Raw genomic sequence first — 27,947 nt, 5'->3', positions numbered from 1 at the left:
ATGACCATCTCCAATCCAAAAAGGAAGAGACCTGGGCTCAGGGCGCCAGCCTCAAATCCAGCACTACCTGTAGTGTAAGAGTCACAATGCCTGTCATGTGTTCCCATGTCCATTTCACAGATGGGAAGACGGAGTCTTAGCGGAAGGTCTCACACTCAGTAAATGATGGCTAACCCATGGTGTTCAAGGCTCCAAAGCCTAGGTAAGTATACTACCTACCAAAAAGGAATGAACCAATTTCCAGAGAGCTAACTGGATATCAAGTGCATCGAAACTCTACAGGCCAAACAGATGGTGTGGACCAAGGCCTTGTACTTCCCCTGATACAAGAGAAGGTAATTCTCAGGGCTGGTCTTCAATTGCTGGGGCCACTGAGACAAAGGGAACATGCTTCCAGAAGCCATTGCTGAAAGCAAGCAGATCATATGCTGCCTCCTTAAAACTGCCTCCCGGGAGTGAGACCCAATGGGAGGCAAGCTTGGAGAATTAACGGGTGACTGTCCCTCTTGGGCTAGCCCCTAGAAGGTGTCCCACCCACTTACTGCCCAGTGGTGGATCAGACTCCCCAAAATAGGACAATCCAGAACTAATCCACCTGTAAAGGCAGCTGAAAAGAAAAAAGCAGTGCTTTTTGCTTCCATGGAGAACAGACCTCATGGTGTCTCCCAGCACAACAGAGGCTGCAGCACTTCAAAGCCCCCTCCTTTGGAGTGTTCCCTGGGGGCCTTCACACACCTGGGGCTGTACAAAGGATCTGTTCTCTCTAACCACCAAAGTGCGCTCAGCGGGAGGAGGGACTGGCGACAAAGGAGCCAAACCTCACACTGTGATTTGAAGGAGCCACCTCACAGCACTGCTGCTGATTGGAGACAGCAAAATGCATTTTGGAGGGAAGGGATGGGTGAATATGAATCAAATACGCAGAGAAAAGTGGGGAACATGGCAGCATTGCCCTCGGCACAATGGGAAAGGGGGCCAGCCAGTGAGCTGTGCAGAGACAGAAACTCACTGCCCTGCTGGTTCCTGCATCCTTTGGTGTGACACCAAACTTTCGAGTGAACACCTACTGCCCGCCCAGCCAGGAGTGCAAGATGCTGGGATTAACACTAGGAGCAAAATGGACACAACCACCACCCTGGTGGGTGGCGAGGGAAGCATTCCAATAACCACACAAATCGGACCCCCTTCACCCCCCTGCACCAGGCCCCCGGGCACCACCCTCACCTCCCAGACCTCAGACAGCCCCCTTGTCTTGCTTTCTCCATTCTAATCCCAACCCCCACTCCATCCTCCTTTCAATTCCTTCAACTCGCCCCACCTGCTCTCTCTCCAGCTTCAGACATGCTGTTCCTTCTGCCTGCAGCCCCTTCTTTGCCATCCGCTGGGTTCTGGGGTACGTTCCTCATCACTCAGTTCCCCAGTGGGCACCACCTGAGCAGCCAGGACCTCCCACCTCTAAGACTTCCCCACTCCCCTGACTTCGACTCAGTAGTTGTCTCCTCCAACAGGCTGTAAACTCCCTGGGGGAGGGAGCCTGCATTTCTTCCTGTGGCTGTCAATCTAGTTCCGACAGTGTCCAACGCCGAGATCCCAGGCTGTCCATTTCATGGGATACAGCTCACAGTCCACAAGACAGATAGGACGGTAAAAGCAGCCACAGCCAAGGACAGACCAGGCAGGTGGGGTAAGTGCTCATACCCCCACACACAGGCCTTATAGGGAGGAAGGCAGGAAGAGAAGACAAATAAATCACACCCCTACTCTCACGCTTTTATTTTCTCCTTCTTGAAATGGGAGGAATTCTCAAAGAAATGAGAACTTTGTCCCACTCCCAACAGGCATTCGTTCACCCTGTCCAACTTCCTGCTGAAATAACCAGATAAATGAGAGAACTTGAACTTGATTTATAAGGACTGTGACCCCACCTTCGGATTGTTTCCGAGCAGCAGGAAGTGAGTGATGTGTACACGTCCCATAGGCACACTGGATGAGAACGGAGGCCCCTACGTGAGGAGGGTACGGACGCGGCCCAGCAGCCCTGGAGCACCCTCTCCAAGGGCTCACTCAGGCCATGGGAAGTCACCCACTTCTCTCAGGCTCCCTTTCAAACGGACTCCAACTCAGAGGCTCTCCTAGGGTAGAATCCAAGGGCTGGAATCAGACAGGCCTGGATTAGAAACCCAGCTCTACCACTTAGCAGCTGCGTGCTTATGGACAAGTAAGCTAGAAGCTGGAAACCAATCTCTAAAATTAGACAAAAGTGCCTACCTGTGGTGCTCCCTGGAGGACGCGATGAGATAAGTCAATGCTGGTCAGACTTGGTTGCACATTCGAACCTCCCAGGAGGTTTTGAAAAATCCCCATGCCGAGGCCACGCCCAGACCAGGTCAATTAGAACCCCTGTGGGAGGGGCTGGGCTTATGTAGATTTTAAGCTTCCAGGTGATTCCAACATGTAGCCAAGTTTGAGAACGAGTGAGCTAATTCCTTTCAACAAGGAGCGTGATCTCTTGAGGAGAACCATCTCGGCTTCACCTGAAAGCTCATTGGAAATGCAGCCTCTCAAACTACTGAAATGGAATCTTCACTCTAACAATATTCCTGGGCTGTTCTGACAAACTTTATACTCTGAAAAGTGCTAAGATGATACACCTTAAGTGCTTAGCCAGGTTCCTGGGCTCTGGCCGCCACTGTTTATGGGCTCTTAGTAAAACCTGAGGAGAGGCACTACAACAAAAGGGTTGAGAGAAGGCTGCCTGGGTTGAAATCTCAACTCCCTAATACCAGTAATAAGAAACTGGGCCTCAGTTGCTTCACCTGTAACATGGGTTGATGACTGATAAAAACTCTACCCAACTCAGACAGGGGTTGTGAATATTAAATCAGACAACATAGCGTATTTAATACATTCTTGTCAGAGTCAGCATGACAGTGATGTTCTGATTACAGCTATAATGATCCAGCCTCTTCAGATGATAGCACTGGGGAGATTAAATGTCGGGGTTGAAAGGAACTCACCTTAAATTGCAAAGGTATTTTTCAACAAATGACACTGGGACAATTGATATCCATATGCAAAGAAGGAAGTTGGAACCTTACCTCACACCATATACAAAAATTAATTCAAAAGGATCAAAGACCTAAATACAAGGGCTAAAACTAAAATTCTTAGAAAATAACGTAGGCACACACCTTCATGACCTTGGATTAGACAATGATTTCTTAGATATGACACCAAAAATACAAGCAACAAAAAGTAAAAATAGATAAACTAGACTTTGTCAAAATAAAAACTTTTGTGCTACAAAGGATATCATCAAGGAAGTGAAAAGACAACCCTTATCATGGGAGAAAATATTTGCAAATCATATATCTTATAAGGGACTAGTATCTAGAATATACAAAGAATTCTTACAATATAATAATTAAAAGACAACACAATTTAAAAATGGGCAAAGGATCTGAACAGGCATTTTTTCAAGGAAGATCTATAAATAAGGACAATAAGCACATGAAAAGATGCTTAACATCATTAGTCATCATTAGTCAGTCAGTCAAAACCACAATGAAACATCACTTCACACTCAGTAGGATGGCTGCATCGGAAAAACAGATATCCTGCATCAGAAAGACAGAAAGACAAGTGTTGGCAAAGATATGGAGCAGTCAGAACTCGCACACATCGCTGGTGGGGATGTAAACTGGTATGGCCACTTTTAAAAACAGTCTGGCATTTCTTCAATAAGTTCAACATAGAATTTGCATGTCACCCGGCAACTCCATTCCTAAACATACCCAAGAAACATGAAAACATGTCCACACAAAAACTAGTGAACAAATGTTAACAGCAGCATTAGTCATTACAGCCAAAAAAAATGAAAGCAACCTAAATGACTATCAACTGATGAATGGATAAATAAAATGTGGTCTATCCATATAATAGAATGTTATCTGACCATAACAAAGAATAAAGTATTAATACATGTTACAAAACAGATAAACCTTGAAAACATCATGCTCGGTGAAAGAAATCAGTCACAAAGACCACACACTGTTATGATTCCATATGTATGAAATGTCCTGAATAGGTAAATCTTTGGAAACAAAGTAGAATAGGGTTAGCCTATTCTCCGTGGCGGAAGAAGATTTTGGAGGGAATGGGGAGTGACTGCTGATGGATACAGGTGTTTTTCTCCTTGGGTTGATGGACATCTACAGTTGATTGGGGTGATGGATGTATAATTCTGTGTGTATACTAAGAAACACTGAATTATACACTTTAAATGAGTAAATTATACCGTATGTATTTTATATCTCACTAAAACTACTAAACAATTGCAAAGGTAACTGGGTGCTATGTTTCCAATATTAGGCTGATGATTAGATATCTGTTTTTTAAATGCAAACAACACAGTTAATAAGACAAGTTACACCCATGAGAAACATCAGAGAGGAAATGTGAGAATCTAATTTAAAATCATTGACTATGCAAATGTAAAATTTCAAAATATGTAAATGTACCACACTGCGATAAAAAGGAAGGATGTATGGGGCTAATTTCTTCCTGTTAATGCTGCTAAAATCACTCCTTTATTGTCCTGTTCCTGCCATGGTGAGCTTTTGATGTTGTTGTTGATGAAGGCTTAGTGCTCTTTTTTCTTGAATGCAATTTGATGAATTATTTTTTTCAGTAAGGTGCCTGCACAGAGAGATAAGTGCCACATATTCAAATGTCACCACTTTGAGCATTTGTCATCCCCTTCTCCTCGTGAGATAGTGTCTCAGTCATCGTTCTAGTAGGAAAATGTGTTTTGGGGGAGGGGTTGAGAGAGAGGGTATCACTTGATTTGAGTTTCCTGATTCTGTGCATGAAACCAGATCAGTCATTATTTACATAGATCAGGTCTTCTTAGAGTTTGGAAAAAATACACAACAAATAGGACTTCTCATGGGTAAGAGCCTTAAAACAAGGGCTAAAATCCTAAAATGTTAAAGGTAAAGAAAATCTCAGAAACAGTTCCATATGGTGGCTCTGAGAGAGAGACGGGGGGGGGCGGGGGGGGCAGAGAGAGATCCCCTGCCCCCTTATCTGGTGTCCTGTGAATGATCTTCCCCGACCTCCAACCAAGAACTATTTTAATCCAACCTCAGAAAGGCTGTAACATTTAAATGAGGTACTGTATGGAAAGCAAAGCATTGCGGCGTGGCAGGTGAGAAACACCAAAACTGTGATGATGATGATGAAACAATGGCATGACCCCAGCTTACTTTCTGTAGAGTGAACTTTAAAAGCTGTGAGTGACCTGCCTATGAGCTTCCCAACTTCAAACCCTCAGTTACTCTGTTATGTCCCCTAAAAGAGGTGGTGGCCCTCATCTGACTAATCCAGGGGTTGCAAACCCCATGCTCTTTGGGGCCAGAGGGGTAAAATAAACAACTGGGCATCGGCATGGAAATCAGCAAACTGGGCAGTTCATGCTGAGTGCTGCCATGTGGGAATGGGGGCCTAGGCCTCTCAATTTTTCAAGCTTTAAATCTGGATATTTTTATATCACTTCATATTTTTCTATGTGAGTTCACTTTTTTTCTCGAAGCCCATACAAATCCAGTAAAACCTGTCTGTGTCCAGGATGCGCCCAGGGGCCACAGGTTTACAGCTGTGATACAGATGCTTTATTCTGATTTCCCCATCTCCACTGAAACATCTCTACTGAAAATTCCTAAGAGTGTGAACAGCAAGACGTCCTCCTGTGCTCACAGGAGAGCTGAACACACCTCTGGAGTAAATCATCTCCACCATGTCTGGCCTCAGAGGTCACCTCTGATTTCCTGATGAGAACCGTACTGTCCCCAGACTATGGTCACAGAGACTGCAACGACAGGCTCCCAGCACAGCCAGGGAGGGGGTGCACTAAACCCTTTGGGGGAAGTCCTCACAGAGACAGGCTGCCCGGCTCAACAAGCATCTGAACAGAGGCCACCATGTAGCTTGCCAAACAGCTGCCTGCAAGCCTCGCTCCCCTGCAAGCCTGGCCGTGCTCCTGCCTGGGGCTGCGTCCACGGCCACTTCCATGCCCCCTGTCTGATCACCTTAGTGAAAGCGCTGAGGGCCAGTACCTTCGCCTGGGCTGAAGTTCTTACAGAGACACCTGCTTGAGGGAGGGAGTCTCCTCCTCACTGACGGTGTTGGGATATTTATAAGCAACTCCCCACTGTGACCAAGATGAGGGTCAACTTTTCTAACGGCCACCACGGGCTTCTAGGGGCCGCTGGAGAAGTTCCTCTCTATGAAACCTATCAGTGATGAGATGCACAGGGATCACATTGAGGGAGGCTTTCTAAATATATTCCCAAGGGTATTATTTTCCTCCCTAACTGACATGCAGAAAATCAGTTAAAAAGCACACAAGAAAAAAAAAAAGTCCACATTTGCCCCTTAGAGTACAAAGCGTTATATGTTGTCTGTTCATGCAGCCAGTACAGCTTGGGATGTGCAATCAACGATATCCTAGCTGATTTTTCACAAAGACTCTGATTACTCGAAAGGGCTGCCATCCCTCCGCTGAATGCAGTGTAAATTAAATGCCAATGAATCCCTAACTACCTTTTCATTTTCCCCTCATAACCCAATTTAGAAAATGTAAATAATCTCCCTGTGTTTGCAAGACCAGCTGTTCCTTACCTCCATATAGAAAACTGAGCAAAGACCAAATAAAAAAAAAAAAAAACGGATGCCACTAACAATCTTTGGTTAAACATACTAACTATGCATTCAAAATATTTCTGAAAACCTTTATTTTGTTGCCAGTAATTTATACAATTATAGCCAGTGGTCTTTTATTATTGTTATTATTATTATTATTATTATTATTATGGTTTTATTCCGTCATTTGGATCTATTGATGGTGACACTTCAGTGATTCACCATAATTTCTTCCCACCCATAGGCCTTATAAGATTTCTTTTGCCTCACTTGCATATAAATTAGGTGGCATTGTTATCTACCTGGTCCGACATGCTGAAATAAGCATGTAATGCTCTGAAAAATCAGAACAGGAACCAGCACCTTGTGGCAACACTACTGCACTGAGCTACCCCCGTCCCTTCCAACCCACCTACTTTGGTTCAGACGGTGTCCTGCAGATCTTCCTCCTACAAAAGACACGTCACTCTTCTAGTTCTAGCAGCTGAGGCCCTCAGACCACTTCAGGGTGAGCCCGGTGTCTCTGCATGGGCTGCCTGATGGAGCGTAATTGCTATTTGGGCTAAAGGCAGGGTCCTACGGGAGCTTGTGGCCATGAGACTCTCTTCTGCAGGCTGTTTGGTCCATGCACTCAGTCTTGACCAGAGCAATAGGAAATCTTTCAACACTGGCTTTTTTTTTAAAAGAAAAGAAAAATAGGCAATAAAAATGAAAAATACAATTTTAAATGACATTTTACTCTGAATGCAAAAGCAATGTTTTTTTCTTTTTTTCTTTCCTCATCATTGTGTAACAGAAACTAAATCCAAATTTCACTTGTGAGACAGAGGAGAAATGGATCATTTGGTGAGAAACAGGCAGCAGGACAGGTGCAAACACACAGGAAATGTTTGGGACCCCACGTCCTGGTGGACTATATGGTCTTTCCAAGCCTGGGGCATTTACCCCCAGGACAGCATCATTACCAGTGTAGCAAGTTCATTCACGGACACTCACCATACACCCTACCTGGTCCTGGGGATACAATGGAAGCATGACTGTCATGGTCCCTGCCCTCGTGACATTGGGGTTCTAGGGCAGTCTGGCAATTTATAAGTCAACACTGAGATAAACAGAATAAATACAACTTCTTTCAAGAGGAGTATAAAGGGAATAAGCAGGATGTCATGATAGACAATGCTGGGAGGGGTGAGGCAGGGCTCTAGATGAGTGTCCTGACCCAGCCAGGCTATAGCAGGGACAACACCAATCAGCCAATCAGCCTGAGGGTCAATCCCACCCACTAATGTGCCAATAGAAATCCAGGCTCAACTACAACACAACCCACACAAGGGACACTCCTGGAGCACCTAGAAGAGGTAACCAGGGAGACTATGCCAGGGCCCCACAGGGCACCTATACACCAGACTGGGAGACATAGCAGATCGACCTAAAACATAGAAACAAACACAGAGAGGTGGCCAAAATGAGGAAACAAAGAAATACATCCCAAATGAAAGTCCTGAAAAAGAACTACACGAAATGGAGATAAGCAACCTACCAGAGACAGAGCTCAAAACAATGGTTGTAAGGATGCTCAAGGAACATAGTGAGAACTTCCACAAAGAGATAGCAAGCATAAAAATGATACAGAAACCATAAAAAGAACCAGTCAAAAGTGAAGAATACAGTAATTGAAACAAAACATACACTAGAAGGAATCACCAGGAGACTAGATGAAGCAGAGGATCAAATCAGTGATTCGGAAGACGAAGTAGCAGAAAACACCCAATTAGAAAAGATAAAAGATGAAAGAATCCAAAAAATTAGGGATAGTTTAAGAGACCTCTGGGACAACATCAAGTATAACAACATTCACATCGTATGGGTACCAGAAGGAGAAAAGAGAAAGCAAAGGATTGAGAACCTATTTGAAGAAAGAATGACTGAAAACTTTCCTCACCTGGAGAAGGAAATAAACATTCAAGTCCAAGAAATGCAGAGAGTCCCAAATAAGATGAACCCAAACAGGCCCATACCTAGACACATTATAATTAAAATGGCAAATGTTAAAGACAAAGCGAGTCCTAACAGCAGAACAGAAAGGCAATAGTAACTTCCAAGGGAGACCCCATAAGATTGTCAGCTGAATTATCAACAGAAACTTTGCAGGCTAGAAGGGATCGATACAAAATATTCAAAGTGATGAAAAGCAAGGACCTACAACCAAGGGTACACTACCCAGCAAGGATATCATTAAAAAAATCGAAGGAAAGATAAATAGCTTCCCAGACAAGCAGAAGCTAAAGGAGTTCATCACCACCAAACCAGTATTACAAGGAATGTTACGGGACCTTCTTTAAGATAAAAAAAAATAAAACATTAAAATTATGAACAAAATGGTAATAGTTACATATCTATCAACAATTACTTTCAATGTAAGTGGATTAAATGTTCCAATCAAAAGATGTAGGGTGGCTGAATGGATAAAAAACAAGACCCTTACATATGCTGCCTATAAGACACTCACTTCAGATTGAAAGATACATACAGACTGAAAATAAAGGGAAGGAAAAAGTTACTTCATGAAAACAGAAATGAAAAAAACAAAAAGAAAAAAACACTAGGGTAGCAATACTTATACCAAACAAAATAGACTTAAAAACAAGGCTATAACAGACAAAGAAAGACCCAGTAATCACCCTTCTGGGTATTTATCCGAAGAAACTCAAAGCACTACTTTGATGGGTTGAGTGCATCCATATGTTCATTGCAGCATTGTTTACAATGGCCAAGATGTGGAGGCAGCCTGGGTGCCCATCGATAGAAGAATGGATAAAGAGGAGGTAGCATATATATATAATGGACTACTGCTCGGCCATGGAGGGGAATGGGTTCTTGCCATCTGCAGTAGCAGGGAAGGTATTGTGCTGAGTGGAGTGTTGGACAGAGAAGGACAAATGCATTGTGATTTAGTTTATACGTGGAATCTAAAGAAAAAAATAAGCAAAAAGAACAAAAACAAACTCATAGATACAGAAAACATTTTGATGGTTGCTAGGTGGAAGGGGAATGGGGAGTGTGGGCGAAAAAAGGGGAAGGGATTAAGAAGTACAAATTGGTTATTAGGAAGTAGTCATGGGGATGTAGGGGGTAGCATAAGGAATATAGTCAATAATATTGTAATAACTGCGTATGGTGTCAGAGAGGTACTAGGTTCATTGGGGTGATAGATGGGAGGAATTTGGGGCCAGGGTGAAAAGGGTGAAGAGATTAAGAGGTACAAATTGGTAGTTACAAAATAGTCATGGGGATGTAAAGTAAAGCATAGGGAATATAGTCAATAATATAGTAGTAACTATGTGTAGTGCCAGGTGGGTACTAGACTAGTCAGGGGATCACTTCTTAAATTATATAAATGTCTAACCACTAAGCTGTACACCTGAAATTAATAGAAAATAATACTGAATGTCAATTGTAATTGAAAAATTTAAAAAGGAGGGGAACAAGTGAAAGGGAATAAGAGGTTCAAATTTCCAGGTATAAAAAACTTATGGGGATGTAACGTACAGCATAGAGAATATAGTCAATACTATTGTGATTGCGTGGTACAGGGTCAGCTGGTTGCTGGACTTATCATGGTGACCAGTTCTTTAAGTATGTAAATGTAGAATAACTATGCTTTACCCCTGAAACCAATATAATATTGTATGTTAGCTGCATTTTTAAAAGATCTTTTAAAAAGAGGTTTAAAAGCAAAAGGTATTGAAAAATGTTGTGCCTTTTAATACTTCTTGGTGTTATGATCTCTACTTTCTCCTTTATCATTTCCTTCATTCTTTCTTTCTATTACAATAAACATGTACAATCAGTAAAAACAAAACAAAAAGCATACGAAAACAAACATGATTGAGATGAGTTACATAGAAAACCCCACTAAATCTTCCATAAAGCTCTGAAAATGAAGGGCTTTTAGTCAAATACTTGGGAATGGGACAAAAACCCATGAAGTTGGGGAAGGTTTGGTGCAGTGGTTCTACCAAGAAAGAAGAACTTTCTATAGGTCAACATCCCCAAAATAATCAGGAAAGCTGGGATATAGTGCACCAAGCCAACCCTACTGCCAGGCGTGAGGCTGATGGAATAGGAAGGAGCCTGAGAAGACAGGAGATAAAAAAGCACATCCAACATCTCCTGCGGTTCTCCCTTCTTCCCCTAACAGGAAGCTCATCTCCCTCAGGAGGCAGGCGAGTTGCTCACTCTCAGTGCGGATGGGAGAGCAGCCTCTGGGCCTCTCAGGTTGATACCATCCAAAGTATGTTAACGGAAACCCTAACCCCATTTGGGCTGAAGTCCACGAAGACCACACAGTTCCATGTGGTTTTACCATCAACCATTAACCAAGAATGGTTCGCTGACCTCATCAGAATTGGTGAATCCAGATCGTTGCGCTTTTTTTGTTTCTTCTGGTTTGAGGTTTCTGCTCTAAATTTTCTTACATATGTGTATGAGATTTAGCAATCCAGTTTGCCAAATAAAAGAAAGAGAGAGGGGCGGGGGAGGGAAGAAGGGAGGGAGACAAAAAGCAAATAAGCCGCAAGATACAGCGACATAAAAAATAATCGTCTCTTCCTTGTTCATTTGTGACTTAAAAAACATTTTTTTTTTCTGAAACAGATTTACTCCTCTTTCAAGGAACAAGTTTTGAAATTTTGAGATGAGATCAGATATGAACAGAAGGCAGAAAAATCTTTTAGATATGTCCAGCCCCCTCTATTGGCTGAGAAGAAAAGGCCATCCTAACAATATTAGATCAACTCAGCTCCTAAGAGCCCTACAGCTCATTTTGGACTTAATATCTAAAAAGCCCTTATGATCTAAGAATAATTTTATATGGGGAGAATGAATTCTGTCTTAAGAACCTTGACTTAATTTAGACATTTATAAACAAAATGATTGATTTCATTTCCAACTTAATGGATGTCCGTCTGAAAGTACGCCTCACCAATAATTTTCACCATGCTTACAGATATATAAATATATGCATGGTTTTTAAACCAGAAGTATTCGTATAGTCCTGTAGACATCAATCCTTCGATAGCATATATTCTTTGGTACAGAGCATGCTCTCCTCGGGTGCACCCTGATTTTCATGCCTCAGTGTATATATATTTGCATAAAAACATAGATGTGTTTTATAGTCATACATACATAGATATGCACCAGTCGAAAAACAGCTAGAGAAAGTCGCTTTAATAGTACCCTCTAGCTTTTTGGAAGATTGGTGTAAATCTCTTCTGCAGGGGGAAAAAAATCCATCTCCCTGAGAAGGTAAATGTTTATTACATGCAAATACTGATATTCGTTACCTAGGAAAAAACGTCTTGCTGCACGTGAAATTTCTCGATAAAAAGCTTTCAAGTCCCGGGTTCCTCCAGATAAACCCCTATCGGTGAACTGATGCGTGAATGCACTGAAATTGAATTACTGTACAACAGCAATTACTTTCCGTGGTACCGCTATAATGGGAATCAACTCTGCAATGAACAGCAGGTTGCTATAGGAAGGGGAGACTTCATAGACAATCTAGTCTCTTTCAGCTTTTCCCAAGAGCAAGCATGTTTATTTTTAAGCAAAACATTCTTTTTTGAGTGCCCGATTTATCATTTTATCAATGTAAATCGAAAATAAATGAAAGAGGATTAAGTTTATTTACAGGTATGAGCTTCAGAGGGCTTTCAAAATTTATTCAGTATCTTTCCAAAGGTTTGAAAACAACACACTCTTCGCTTAGTGAGTGTAGCTACAACTTGTTTTTTATATCTGTTCATTATGTCTCTTTGTTGTCCCCATTGAAGTTCATTCTTTTAGACACTTAAAATTAACTGTTTTGGGGAGGAAATGAATGTGAACAGCAAATAAAATACTTAATATTTTGGCTGATATGCTACTAAAATAGATACCATCTCTCTTTGTGAAATGTGTTTCAATTTGTGGAGGCCAGACCTCTGTAGAGCCCAGTAGTGAAAGCCGTGTGGGTCAGTGCCTGGCCCTGAAACCACAACCAACTGGGAAGACATAAAGATGTTACAATTCTGGCCCAAATCAGTAGGATAAAGGCAGTGGCCGCCCCTGAGCCACACCACACAATCAAAGGCCATCACCCCCTGCAGAACCCACCTTTACAAAGCCCTTCTGGAGAATCCTAGTATAAATTTATAAATTCTCCAAAGCCCCTTTTCTTGTCATTTCCTGGTTTATCTACTTTTTTCAGGTTGTGCTGCTCATCTCAAGCATATGGACCTTTCTGAAGTCACGGGATCATTACCTCCCCGTGGCTGTGCTGGAATCTGTCCTAAAAGTACATCCCTATAATCAGAGAGGCCCATGGTTACTCAGCTCCTTGCTACAGATTCTCCTCCGACTGCACGCTTCGCGGTGCCTGCCTGGAGGTCCCTGGAGCTTCAGATGATCCTTCCAGCTGTGTGATGGTTTGTGCTACTCGGAGTGGAGGCTCAGATTTTAAAGACAAAGGAAAGGCTGGGCAGCCTGTCCATATAACCCAACCCATGGGATGCACATGCTTTCCTGTCCCCTCCCCTCAAATCAGAGAAAAGGGTTTGTCACCATCGGCAAGCCAGAGGAAAGGGGAGCTGGGTCAAATATGCCTCCCACCAATAGTTCAGAGGAGCTCTGTGACACAGTCGAGCACTTCCAGGTCATTTAGGAATGGCCCAACAGGAGTCTGCAGCAGGCAGAGGACTCAACGCACATCACTTCCTCCATGTCCAGCGTGCGAAATATCTCCCTTAAACGGTAATGAATTGAAAGCAAAGTGATTCCATTTCTTGTCCATTCATATGACTTACGACTTGATAAACCACTCAGCAACATTAACCGAGGGCTTGGTCACATGAATATGCTTGAACAAGAAAGTTGGGAGATAATGCTTTGGGCAGAATCATACACAAAAGCGGCATCACTACCTCAAACCCGATTTGGCTTCAGGATAAAACAACTTACATCAAGCCTCCCCGTGGATTGGAAAAAAAAAAAAAGATTTAAAGCACCAATGGCATTAAAACGTGCTAGAAAATATTAGTTAAGAAATGCTACCATAACGATGGCACCATTATGTTAATGGTAATTATTGAAGCTAAGGTTATTTGTAATTCGCTGGCCTGAAAAAAAATGAAAGCTACATATAGTCCATTACCAACCAGATGACAGAGGTTATGTAATGGGCAGGCCACTTTAGGTTTCACATTTACTTCAGACATCTGACGGGGAGAAAATAGGACTTTCTGTGATAGGATAATTGCATAGTGGAGAGTAATTCAAATAGGGGACGAATATGATAAAATCACTCTGATTCAACTAATCACTGGGGAAAGTGATGGGGTAAAATGATGAAATCAAGCCAGAAGAGACAGAAAAAGATCAACACGGTTTAACAGCCAAGGGATTGGCAGGCATGTTAAAGGACTGGGTTGCTCCAGTTTTTCCCCCTGGCACTAACTGAAGCTAACTAATGGTGTTAGTATGCTCCTAGTTTTCTAAATTGCTACTGCCAGTCTCATAAATACTTTACATACATGAAAGGAAGTTTTATTAATCAGCATTGTTTGTTTTTGCACCATCCATAAGCACTTGGTACTGAATCAATTATTGGCAGGAAGACACTCGGGGAGGCGCTAGAACCTCTGATCTGACTCAGAATTGCTGGAGGTGTGCGTGGCGGCTTGGAAATGGAGGATTGTTAGGGCTGGTGCATCGTGGTGATGGAGCGCATTCTAAAATCCATTCTTTTCCTGGGCCATTTGAGCGGGGGTGGGGGATTCGCTGCTTGGTGGGTGGCACGGGACAGAGAGGGCCTTGGTGCAGTGAGGTGCCTCCTAGGGCAACACCACAAATAAGGACTCTACTGCCAACACACAGGAAAATTTGGATTTGACGTCTTTGATCTCCAAATGCTCACAAATCCCACAGGCAAATAGCAACCCTTCCTATTCAAGAAGTAAGGTGTCATTAAAGGATGGAAAACAGTCACGCCCACTGCTCTCGGGCCTCAACATATACCAACACCCAGCGGCCTCTCTGTGGCCACCTCATCTCACGCCAAATGCCATATGGCAAATGACTGCTGCCCACAGAGCCGCTCGGCTGACAACGGAGCCCAGGCCAATCTCAACAACAAAACTGTCTCAAGACCAAACCTCAACTTGACATATAAGCCTTCTTTCTTGTTTAAAGATTGGGAGCGGTGGAGAGCCACGTATCACTGGACTGGTTAACCTAGAGTTTGTAGCATCAAGTGTGCTTGCAAAGGATTTTGTACATCTATTTTAAATACATGAAATACACATTTCTGAGAATCCTGGATAGCTTTACTCTGGGAATATTTCAATGCAAACAGAGCAATTTTTTTTTTTCCTTTACAAAGGAACCACACCAACCATATCAGTCTTTTTTTTTTTTTTTCCAACTTCACTAATTTCAAGCAAAAGGGTTTCAAAATTTGGTTCCCTCCTGTCCTCACCCAGGGCCTTCCTGAAGCTTGAAGATTCAAGATTCCTTCACTATTAAATGCTCACAGGCTGGAAGGTCACTTAACCAGCAGTAACGGCAAACATTTGCCAAATGTTGACTGTTTGCCAGGCACTGTGCTAAACACTTTACACAGATACACACAGAGGCAGTACCATTCTACCACCTGGGTGCGAAAGAAACCACCGAGCCTGCCCATGGGACCTGAGCAAATGACTTTGCCCTGCCAAGCCCCTTTGCTCATTTCTAAAACAATGGTGGTGACAGTGTCTCACTCCCAGGGTTGACTGGAGAATGAAATGAGAGGACACATGTAACGTGCTTAGCACAGGGTCTGGTGCCCACTGAGATCAGTAAACTTAAGTACAGGTTTAGTAAATCACTGAGCCCTCCCACCATCTCCAGGGAGGTAAGGGAGGAAAAGTGGTCGGCGGGGTTACTTAGCTTTTCTCATCAGCCTCTCCCACCTTGGGGCAGAACTGAGATGAGCCCTCGGCTGCGCTGCCACATGAGCCCCCTCGTCCAGCCCCCGGTGCTGGCGGGGCCTCCCTGTTCGCGTGCCACACACGAGGGCTTCCTTGTCTGTCAGTCACAGAGGCAGAAGCTCAGGACACTTATGTCTCTCTCTCTCTCTCTCTCTCTCTCTCTCTACTCTAAAATTCTGTGATTCACAAGGAAATAAGTTAAAACAACTATTTCCTCCCTCTCAGATCGACAATGTCATTACTAGTATTTAAAACAGACTAAAACATTTTTTTTTTTGGTAAGGATTCAGGAAAAGGGGCACTCACATTCCACTCCTGCTGAAGGGGCTGCTATTGGCCTAGCCTTATCTGGACAGAAAGGTTTCCATATGCAAAGAGCCTTGAAGATTGGTTCAGAGCCTCTGAACTGTCTTCCCGTTCCGGAATTCGTCTGAAGGAAATGGGTGCAGGATGCTGAGAGCATGGAAGCGATGAGGATTGTGCCCTCCGGGGTCTCCGTGTGCCTAGAGCCAACCTCTCAATCCCCATGTGACCTCGGAAAGTGACTTACCTTCTGCCTCAGTCTCCTTTTTTGTCAAATGGGGGAAATGATAGTAACCTCCATCACGGGGCTGCTAGGCTGCTGTTAGGATAAGTGAGTGTGTGGAAGATCCTTAGAGGAGCACCCAGTGTAGGAAGTGCTGAGTCACTCACTTGATCTATTGTTAATATACAAGAGATTCACTGCAGAATTGTTTATATCAAAGCTTGCAAACCATTTAAATATACAGATACAGAGGAGCAAACGGATCAGTTATGACACACCCACAGATTGCAATATTATGCAGCCACTTAAGAAAATCACAAAATACAGTGATGCAAGAAAAGGCTCATATTATAATGATACAAAGAAGTAAAAAGAAGCTGGATAAGAAACACAATTGCAAACTAAACACACACACACCCATATACATGCATAGAAATGCAAAGAAAAAAGGAAGGAAGGAAACACACAGGAACACAAGCTGTGGTTTCTTGCTGGGTGTTGGGACTTCAGGTGATTTTTTTCCCCTCTGTTTGACAATTTTTCGATATATTCTTAAAGTTCCACCAAAGGGGTGTGCATTTTATAAATAAAAAATGATAACTATGGTGGACTTTTTTTTTTTTAATTTCAGGTTTCTGACGTTTTTTTTTTAATTTCCATGCTGCCTATACAGAATACCACTTGCTTCAAAGTAGGGACATAATCAGAGGCTCCCATGCAGCTCCCAGGGCTGGATCTCAGTGCAATACTTCTGTGGCAGATAAAAGTATTTTTTCTTCCAAGACATTTCAGAGTTTCCACCAAAAATGTCTCAACTTTTTTAAGTTAATAATCATAGTACCGTGTTTCCCCGAAAATAATACCGGGTCTTAAATTAATTTTGGCTCCAAAATATGCAGTAGGGCTTAGGTTCAAGAGATGTTATCCTGAAAAATCATGCAAGGGCTTATTTTCTGGTTAGGTCTTATTTTCGGGGAAATACAGTAGCAGCAGAAGTTACCATTTACTGAGCACCGTTTATGTGCCAGGGTCTGTGCTAAGTGGCTCAAAATCATAACTTTGCTTAATCTTCACACTTCCTGTGTGTTTTATCCCCTTGCAGATGAGGAAATTGAGGCTGCTTTACCAGAGGCCAAAGCTGAGGAAGTGACAAAGGCAGGCACTGAACCTGCTCAAACTCATGTTCTCACCTACTAAATTACAATCCTTCCTTCCCTGAATCAAAATAGTACAAAAGTGTTTTAGAGACAAGCAAATGTATGGGATCATCAGGTCTAAAACAAAAATAACCTGTGGAAATCTGATTTGGCCAATGAAGTGTAAGAGAAGCTAAAGTAAGAAATGGTCTTTTGTAACAAAGTGATTTTGGAGAAAATTATTAAAATCGAAAAGGAAGCAAATTATACATTAGAAATAATGAACTCTGCCGATTGTAATTATTTCCCATAATCCTGTGCCAATATGGCATTAGTGTAAGATACTGCACCATCCAAAAGCCCTAAAGCAAGAACAGAAGATGCCCTCTTTAGCTGGCTATAAGGAACAAAGTCAGGAACCACTTTGGAAATCCAAAATGATATAACTGTGCACCGTCGCTCCATGTATTCTACTGTTAATAGGAAATTTCAGGAAGTTCTTACCAGTCAAGACAAACATTATAATTACAGTGATATTCCAATAGCGATCAAGAGAACTTCTGACTTCATCTTGACTTATTTAACTCCATTGAGATTTTCAATTCCACATTTTGGCAAGCATTGCTTAAATTTTTTACAGTTGCTTAGCAGAACCACAATGTACCTTTGAAGGATTTTTGGCAATTAGGGAATGCATCACACAGTCATAAGCCATCCTCTCTGGCTGTTTAATTAGTGCTACTTCTGCTGAAGGCATAAAATTATAAGACAAAAACTGGCATCTGAACCATATATGGAAAGGGCAATTGGATCCCTAGTAACTACTTTTCCTGGTTAACTAGACTTAAGAAAAGAACATGTGTATATAACAGCAGAGTCAGCTTTGACCTTGGAGAGTTGGTCCCTGAAATTGCCTTTGGGTCTTAGGACAATACAGAGCAGAAAGCAGAGGCACTTACCCTTACTGCTTCAGACTTTTTGTGAAACATCTCTTCCATGTTCTTTGCCAGTTTTTTCACCAGTTGGAGGCCATCGATTTCTTCTATGGCGACATCTTTCTCATATTCTTTGTATTTCTGTAAGGAGGGAGGCAACAATAAAGGCACGTGATTCCACAAAACACCACACAAAGGATGTCACAGCACATCTACCTACAAGGAGTAAGTAAAAAAAAAAGTCACAATAGGACTGTCTGTTGGATTTGGGGAGAATGGACTGCACTTCAAAATCATTAAACCAACTAGGGAGAAATGTGAAAATTAGCTCTGACTCTCTTGGAAACTTAACTGGCACCCAGGAAAAGAATAAACTCTAAAGCACATAAACTCTTTATCAGTCGTCCTCTTCACTTCTTGAAATCAACACTCTGTACTTCCAATGTGACCACAGTCAGCCATTCTCCTGGAGGGCTGCCCCAGATTTATTAGCAGCCAGGAAAATGACTATTCCAGATGTGTCGCAAAATAAAAATGAAGAAATTGAACTTTTGTGGATTTTGGGGTTTTTTTTCTTCCCTTGAACATCACTGACTTAATTTTTTCATGGTCAAAGACTGGGACTTAGGGGAAAACAGTTTCAAGGCTATGACTCTAAAGTATAACTATAGCAGGAGTCAGCAATCTATAACCCCTGGGCCAAATCCAATCCGTCACCTATTTTTATAAATAAAGTATTATTGGGACAAAACCGTACCCATTTGTTTACATACTCGATCAAGTTAGTAGTCACAACACAGACCAGATGACCCACAAAATCTAAAAGACTTATTCTGATCATTTACAGAAAAAGCTTGCCAACTCCTAAACTGGAGTAGGATTTAAAGAAAGTTAACATGGCAGAGCATTTTACAAACATTTTATAATGATAGAGCCCTTGGGTTCTAGTAGTTTGGGTTTTAGTAGTTTGACTCAATTATTAAGGACTTCTTACGAGCTCATAGAAAGGAACATGTATAATAAGTACAAAAACCAAAAAAAAGAAAAACAATACTTCACATAATATTTCATAGTAATTGGTTAGTCTGTTCATAAGGGACTGATTTGACCCATAGTTTACCCAAATTCTCAAAAACAATTTTTCATTTAAAAACTATCACATACCCTGGTCATTTATCTGTTTAAACCAGCAGTTCTCAAAGTGGTCCAAGAACTCCTGCAAGGTCCCTAAGACCCTTTCAGGAAGCCATGAAGTCCTCCCTTTTTGTAACAGCATATCTATGTGAAGCCGTTTTTTTTTCATAGAGTTTAACAAATCACAGCCGATTTAAGACAGAGGCACATATGAGAAGCACCTATCTTCTCTTACACCAAACATTAAAAAGATTTGCAAAAATGGAAAACAAATGCCGCTCCTCTAATGAACTCTTTCTCTTTTGACAAAGGGAGTTATTTTTCATAAAATGATATTTATGTTAACATATAAGGAGTTTTTATGTTTTGAATTAATTTTTAAATGTCTTGGTTTTAATTTCTAATATGGCAAATATCAATAAACATAATCCACATAAACAGAAGGTCTTAGGGATCCTCGATATTTTGTAAGAGTGTAAAGGGGTCCTGAGTCCAAAAAGTTTGGCTTCCCTGAAGATTTAATTTTGGTCCCACTGGAAAGAAATATTGTTTATTAATAAAAACCTTCCAAATGGAGTTTCAAATACTTCTAATGTCACCAGGAACCCATTCATGTAGCTATCAAAAGGCTGGGGAACCGGAAATATTGAGGGCTTTATATTTCCTCTATTTATGGAGAAAACCTGAGTCACTTGCTAATCCCTCACCCCAGGCTTCTACTTGGGTAAAACAAAGGGCGCCACATCTTATTTTGGCCTTAGTGACCTTGAGAATCATTTTTGAAGTGGAAAATATAAAAACATTTTAACAGCAGAATCATGTATGAGATATAAATTTATATTTTCTCCCCATTCCTCTTCCTATACCTTTAAAAATGTAAAGTGGAAGGAGGCTCAGTCATTTCTTGACCCAAAGAAGGGGGAACGCGTGTGTGTTGTGTGTGTCTGTGTGTCTGTGTGTGTGTGTGTGTGTGTGTGTGTGTGTGTGACAAAATGTTTCCCTTTCTAGCTTAGATTCCCACGGGGTATCTGAAAGGAAAAGATTAGAATTTGAGGACAGAGGGAGTGACTAAGGAAACAAACGTAAAGAGAGTATTCCTCTGATCCCTAAAACTAAAATTAAATCCCTAGCGTTTGGGGGCATCTGGCCACACAGTCCCCAGGGCCCATCACCAGACACTGGCAGAGCAGGAGGTGGGAAGGGCAGGAAGGGGTACTGGGGCCCCTGACATGAACATGAGGCCCAAGGACTTGGCACTTCTCAGAATTAAGGCGATCCTAAAGAAATAAACAAAGTGCTATTCTGGACAACCTGAGTCTGCACCAAGAGACACATCTGCTACATTATTTATAAGATGCCTGAGCTGCTCTGTGTGGTCCTATAATGGACCATGAGTTGTAAGTGACATGTTTCTCCCTGCGCCCTGAAAACATTCATAAAAATCTTACATGTTTGTCTTGACAGTCTCTCTCTTACATCTCACCTGGAAAACCAGTATTCCTTCTTCTAGCCTTCCCCTTATCCTCAACAAGGGTGTTCTGATTCTCCAAGACAAGGATGCTACACCTTCTCTTCGAGCCCCCAGAGTTTATCTCTCCTGGCATTGTCACTTGCATGGTCCTGGTCCTACGGTTACCCACTGGCCCACAGCACACACTCACAAGACTTTTCCAGGCGAAGCTTGTTGCAGAACAATTGCGATGTTACAATACAAGGAACATGCAAGTAATGCAGCTGCATTGTCCTATGGTTCTGTAAGGGTGACCTCCCCACCCCTTGGGAGGTTGACTGGATTGGCCTGGGATGTGGGAATCCAGCCAGCCCAAGCCTGGCTCAAGCTAACAGCGTCCTCTGCTGTATGAATAAAACTTCAATGACAATCACTGGAAACTTTCCCTAAGTTCAAATACAAGCCAATGTCTTTGGAGCCAAAAATCCTGGGGGTTCTCTGCTGCCTGCCAGATGTGCTCCAAAAGCCAACAGCTGAGGCCAGCTTATAGCCAAGGCTGATTCACCATCAAAAATACAAAGTTCAAAAAGTGAGTAAAACAAAACAAAACGAATGTCAGTCTAATATTTACAGAGTCAGTGAAATCAATCTCTGTCTTAAGTAATTCTGTTACTAAAGGTAATTTAGAGGCTTCAGATAAAGAAAAATAAAATGGATTTCACTTAGACTTTACTTGAATCGTTTGGTTTTTATATAGGGGCCATTATTCTGGCTATATCTGTTACTTGCATGTGTTCCTCTCCCAATAGACTTCTAAAAGGGAATCAATTTATTTAATCCTCACCATCTCCCAAGGTGTCAATAACATCTTACTTCATCTTCTCTTCTTCTGAGTCTGCTCTGTGAAAAGGAGCCACTGACTTTCTGGAGGGTTCGGTCTCCCAGGACTATTTGTACCTGGTGAACTAGCTTACCAATCTCAACGTGAAGCTCTCTGCCAAGCCAAGGATTCCAGATCTGGGACAAACAAAGCAGTTCACTGGTTCCATTCCTCTGCCAGCCTAAGTCTTCTCCCTTCAAGACATGTGACAACGGGTCCTCTTGGCCAATGAGCCAAGCCAGACTACTTTCTCACCACCCTGGGGAAGTCATCCCATAAGCAAAAAGCACTCTGCTTTGCAAAATGTGTTAATGCCTGTTGGAATCAGGTCAGAACCACGGAATGCCTCACTCTTACCAGGAAACGTTACACTTTGCGGGAATCAAAGGATTTTGAAGAACAGAGAGATTAACCCAGTGATAGCCGTTAATCAACCTCAAGCCTTTCGCAGCTTAGAATGGTGATGCACATAAACCCTTTAAAACTGTGCCTATAGTATGACACCAAGCAATGTGACCTCCAGTACAACTGAATTCCACACCGGCATCCCCAATTGTGTAAAAGAATGTGGGAAGTGTGCCCACAGCACGGTATGAACAGTAATCGGTGACATTTTATTTTCAATTACTAATCTGCACCCACACACACACATACACATAAGCACATACACAAACACACTGCTAGAAGAACACGAGAAGTGTGGAAAGCTGGTTGTGCAATTAGAAATGGTTATTTTATTTTATTTTTTTTTTTTGCTTACCTGTATTTTCTAATTTTTATAATAAGCATACTATTTTGGAGATTAGCAAATGTAACAGTTGTGGTTATATGTAGACTAACATATGAGCACCTAGTAAACAGATTTCTTTACGGGAACATGGTCCCAATTAGAATCTGAAATTAAGCGGCACGTCTTCATTAGCAGAGCCTAAGGAAGTCAGTACAATGCGTCTTCTGTGAAGCCCGGGCCCAGCGCGGTGCCGGAAGCTTTTCACATATTAATTCGTCTAATTCTCACAGCTACTCTGAGAGGTTGGCATTATGCCTATGTTGCAGATGGTGAACTGAGGCACAGAGACGTTTAGTCAATTGCTGGAAATCAAATGGATAGAGAGTGAGTTTTAAACCCAGCCAGGTCTAACTTCTAGTCGCTTGGTCATTTGAACTTGGGGGGTAAAGTACTGACTAAATATTTGCAAGCCTTTTTCAGGGGGACCATTTCACTGCCAATAATAGCCTGTTTCATTGATTTTTCTAGGCAACAGTGGCTTGGACTCACCAAGAGAGTCAAATACCAAAAGCTGGAGACATGGTTAGTTCACAAGGGCTGCAGCTCCTCACAAGGCTGCCAAGTGAGCAAAAGCCACGAAGCCAGGGCACACCAGATGTGATCCAGGAATGGATTCGGTCCCTCCACAGGGTCACAGAGGGCGCGCGAGAAGCCTGGTCTCAAAGGAGCAAGGGCAGCTCCTGACAATAAAACTACTTGGAGGTGGCCCTGGAGCCTTAATTATAAATCACTGGTTGTGTTTGGGTGACAACTCATCTTTTGTTCTCCAAGGTACCAACAAGCACTGGAGGCAAAGCCCCCAAGCCCCTCTTCCCCCAGCCTCCCACACGGCTGTACAGGCAATGGTGCTTTGTCTTCTGTAGCTTCAAAGACTCTGCGGGCAATTATGTTATGTAAAAATAGTCGATCTTCAACTGGGAAGAGGAGTTAGGAAAGTATCAACAGGTCCCTGCAAACACATATGAGGAAGGAAGGAGAGGGGAAGAAGAACATGGAAGAGACATTGTGCCGCCTGATTACAGATTCAGGCCAGTCTGGATTGGAATCCTGTCTCCAGTACTCCATTTATTTGTTCCGCTAGCATCTACTTCGTGTCTCTGGTACAACAGGCAGGGTACTAGACACCAAGCACAGTGATAAGTAAAGCAAAATGGAAAAAGCTGGCAGTCAGATGGTCCGGAGTGTTCTGATGAGTAAACAGGCAAAGATACCGCACAGTGGTAGGTTGTACCGCCTGGTGGGAGTGGTCAAGGCAGTGACTCCCATTTGGCTGGACCTTTACAGGATGATTAGGCTGGGAAGATGGGAGACACCATAGGGGATGAGCAAGCCAGGCAAGGGAGAGGCAGTTATGGAGGTCCAGGGACAAGAAGCTATCTGGGGCTAAAGGGACTACCCCCTACACTATTTCATTGGCACATGGATGGCCACAGTGGGGGACTCTGGTGAGAGATGAGGTCAAAGCAGTCAGCAAGGCGAGGCCATCAAGCGTATGTTCTAGGATTAAGAGTCTGGACCTTATCCTGATTTGGGTAGGAGGCTGGGGCATGGACACAGGCAACAGCCAGAGCCACTGAAGGGTCTTTAGATGATCAGATGTGTCCTTTGAAAAACTAGTGTGCAGAACGGGTAGGAGGGCGTAAAGCTGGGTGGAGACAAGGAGCTGGAGACTGAAGCAGCCAGAACTTAGAAGACAGCAATGGGGAGAAGCCAAAGAGTCAGAGGAGCGAGAGGCGGGCTCTCTAGGAGCCACGCAGACGTCAATGGTCAGACGCAGCAGCCCTTTGGGAGGGTGGGTCGTGTCACTTTAAGGAAATCACTTAACCTCCTGGGTCTCGGTGTCTAGTTCAGAATGCCAGGGGTAATGACGTCCACCTTCCAGGGCTGCTTTGGAGGGTCCTGGGAGGACATCGGTAAAAGTCCCCTGCACAGCACCTGCATGGAACGGGCCACTCCAAATTCTTGTACTCCCCTGATTTTCCCACTTGGCATTTCTGCTACAGAGGATTCTAGTAAATGTATTTTCATGCTAATGTCTTTCTGAATGGAAGCCCTTAATGTAAGAGACAAACTCCAACTGGGTGGCTGATGATGCCCACGCTCTTCACTCTGCTACCCCTGTCCCCTGCCCACCCCCCTATCCTCTGCCCACCCCGTCTCCTGACCCTCCCTTCACCCCACGGCCTGTGGCTTTAGCCAAGAACAGGGCCAAGGCAGATCACAGCCCTTCACAAAAGTGCCTCTCAGTATTCACGACACAGAAGGCAGGCAAGCCTGAGCAACTTTTTATTCCCTCTGTCTCAGGAGAACATCTGAAGCTTCCATTCCTTCTGTTAGCAGAATCAGCATTTGGCAAGAAATCTTGTGATGAGCCAAGAACATTTATCATTTGCGAAGGGAGACACAGAAATGCATTATTTCTGCAGCATCTATTTTGCCAGATCATTTCACACAAACACCAGGAAGAGAAAAGCACTACTTCACTGTCAGAACACTTAATGTTGTTCATACATTGGGGTCATTTTTCTCCTACGTGATAACTACATAGCTAGGAGTGAGTCGCCTGGAACAGCCCCCAGAGAGGGGCTCCAGTCAGGAGACTTCTGACCAACCATAATTAATTGGGATGAAAGCCAAACATGAAAGAGGGGCTCTGAGTACACTCAACACCAACAAAAACAAATGCCCTCCGTAGAGAACGGATGCAGGGATTACCATTAGCCAAAGAGCTGGTGCATCTGAACGTGGTCTCTTGGCCAAATTTTCCATCAAAAACTGAAATTACATCCCACAGTCAGCATCATTAAATTACTATATGAGGAGTGACCAAAGCCCTAAGGAAGGAGATAGCAAAGCAAGGACCTGTCCATCTCCAAGTGAGAATCCCGGGGGTTTGCCTCAGAGCTCACAACCTGAGAGAAACTGGCTGCTTCTCCATCCCTGCCCTCAGCCTCCGGCACTTCCCTTGGAACTCCTGACCTAGATCCCTAATCAAACCTGTTACTGGGAAAGCACCCTGGAGACAAGCTAAGCCCAGAACCCTTACAGGTGGCTTGTTATATAAGAGCAGGAGATGCCTCCTGTTCTTAACTTAAGGTTCAATTTTCAGTCTTGTTCTCATTCCTGCAAGCTCTAAAATAGCCACAGGGCAAAAGTTCATTAAACCAATCATTTAAATAAGGATCACACCAACACACAAAAAAGGAACCTAACTGAAATCACTTCTACTTTCTTCATGCAACAAATATGTACAAATCACCTGCCGTGTGCCAGATGGGTAGGGGGATGGAGGGACTACTGGCAAATACACATGTTCCCTTGGGGTATAAAGAAGCTAATTTTGCATTCATTTTACTAAAAATCAGTAATAAATAAGTTGGAGCAGAGCTGCGTGGATCACTTTAATTTAAACTTGAGGACTGAAAACCCACACAGCCCTCCTGTGTATGTCTCCACCCGAGGTCACACCTGTCTGCAGTGCAGGTAAATCATTTCTGCCAGAGGTGGAAGGGTGTTCTTTCCACTGGGGTGTAACAGTCTATAAAGCACAGACATATTTTCTCCCCGAAGAGGGAGGGGTTAATACCAGGTATTGTGGGCAACCCAACACTTGTGTAAACACTGAAAAGTTGGCCTGGACCAGGAAGGAATCACAGTCAACAGGTAGGAAGACGGTCCCAGGGAGGGATGTAAAACAATGAATGTGCCAAGGCTCCTAGAAAAGGGAGTGGCTGTGAAGCACATGCAATTCCCTGCCTCCTGGGCAATGAAGCCGATGAAGCACCCGATTCACGTAATGAGACAGTCATGCGCCATCACAAGGAAGTGGCTGAGAAGCAGAGGCAGGACATCTCTGACCAAGGCCTGAAGCACAGTGGGACTAGAAGGAGGTGGGGGACGGAGGGAGTGGGGGGCAGTCTCTTTAGACTGCCTGTGAGCCCCTTCGGCGTGCATGCACATGGAAGCATGTACGTCTCTCGAGCATGGACAGTGATGCACTCCCTATTCTGTCTTCTGTTACTCCTGGCAAAGAGGGCTGACCACGATGGGATGGGTGGGAAAGGATCCACATGGAGTTTGCTGGAATGCTATTGATTTGGGGCCTGGTAGCAGCATCCTTCTTGGCTTAGAATCACTGGTCGGGGTTAAAGTCAGAGGAAGATCAACAATGTGTATCCCACTTTCTGGGCAATTTGGCGTGGTGCTAAGACCAGGGACTCTTCAGCCAGATGTACTAAGTTCAAGTCCTAGCGTCACCACTTACGAGAGATGCAACAAGTCGCCTAGACTCCATCAGCTTCCTTTCCTTCATCAGTAAAGTGGATGATACCAGACCTCATATTGTTGTTGGGATGATAAAGGAGGCCAAGTTCCTAGCCAACTGCCGGACACCACATACTGAAAAATGGCAAAGGGCGGTAATAAATTCTGACATACGAGGTCTGACAATTAAGTTCGTGAACTTGATGCCACGATGCTGCTAACCTTTTTTGATATCAGAGGGATTATTCATTATGAATTTGTTCCAACTGGACAAACAGTAACCAAGTTTAACTATCTGGAAGTGCTGAAAAGGCTGCTTGAAAAAGTTAGACGACCTGAACTTTTCGCCAACAATTCATCGTTCTTGCATCACGACAACGCACCAGCTCACATGGCACTCTCTGAGCCAGTAAACAAATAACTGTATTGGAACACCCTCCCTACTCACCTGATCTGGCCCCCACTGACTTCTTTCTTTACCCGAAGATAAAGGAAATATTGAAAGGAAAACATTTTGATGACATTCAGGACATCAAGTGTAGTACGACAACAGCTCTGACGGCCATTCCAGAAAAAGAGTTCCAGAGTTGCTTGGAAAGGTGGACTAGGCACTGGCGTCGGTGCATAGCTTCCCAAGGGGAGTCCTTCGAAGGTGACCGTGGTGATATTCAGGAATGAGGTATGGAGCACTTTTTCTAGGATGAGTTCACGAACTTAATTGTCTAATCTCATATGTTCTATATCTTCTGAAAAAGGTTGTTATTTTGTCTCAACAAGAAGAAACTCTGAACCAACCTAGTTCACAGCCTCACAGATGAACCAGCTCTGAATGCTGCTCTGGGCAATGGCAGTTTCCAAATATACTCACAAGGCACCTAAGAGTCTTCTTTGAGGATGGCTCCCTTCTGGCAGAAATTGGATGCTAGAAGCCTGTATTTGTGTGTGTGTGGGGGGGGGGGAGGCAGAGGGCGGAAGGGAGTGACAGTTTTTAGATATGTTACTAAAGATGTTGCCATAAAAACAAATCATCTACAATTTTTGGATTCTCTCCTTATAGACAGTGTCATTTTCTTATTATGACATAAATGTACTTAGTATTCCTCTCGACTCTATTGCATAC

General features: G+C 43.2%; 1 protein-coding gene across 1 annotated transcript in view; it reads right to left on the bottom strand.

Annotated features, from left to right (window-relative positions):
• The window catches only part of CACNA2D3 (calcium voltage-gated channel auxiliary subunit alpha2delta 3), an 841,437-nt gene that overhangs the window by 631,063 nt on the left and 182,427 nt on the right, over positions 1–27,947 (bottom strand). The window contains 1 exon segment of the mRNA XM_033132710.1: positions 18,335–18,451. Within this exon segment, the coding sequence (XP_032988601.1) occupies positions 18,335–18,451 (117 nt within the window).

The sequence above is a fragment of the Rhinolophus ferrumequinum genome, chromosome 17, assembly GCF_004115265.2.
Source record: "Rhinolophus ferrumequinum isolate MPI-CBG mRhiFer1 chromosome 17, mRhiFer1_v1.p, whole genome shotgun sequence".
In the NCBI taxonomy this organism is placed as follows: Eukaryota; Metazoa; Chordata; class Mammalia; order Chiroptera; family Rhinolophidae; genus Rhinolophus; species Rhinolophus ferrumequinum.
The sequence above is the reverse complement of the archived record's forward strand: the minus strand, read 5'-3'. Positions and strand labels throughout refer to the sequence as shown.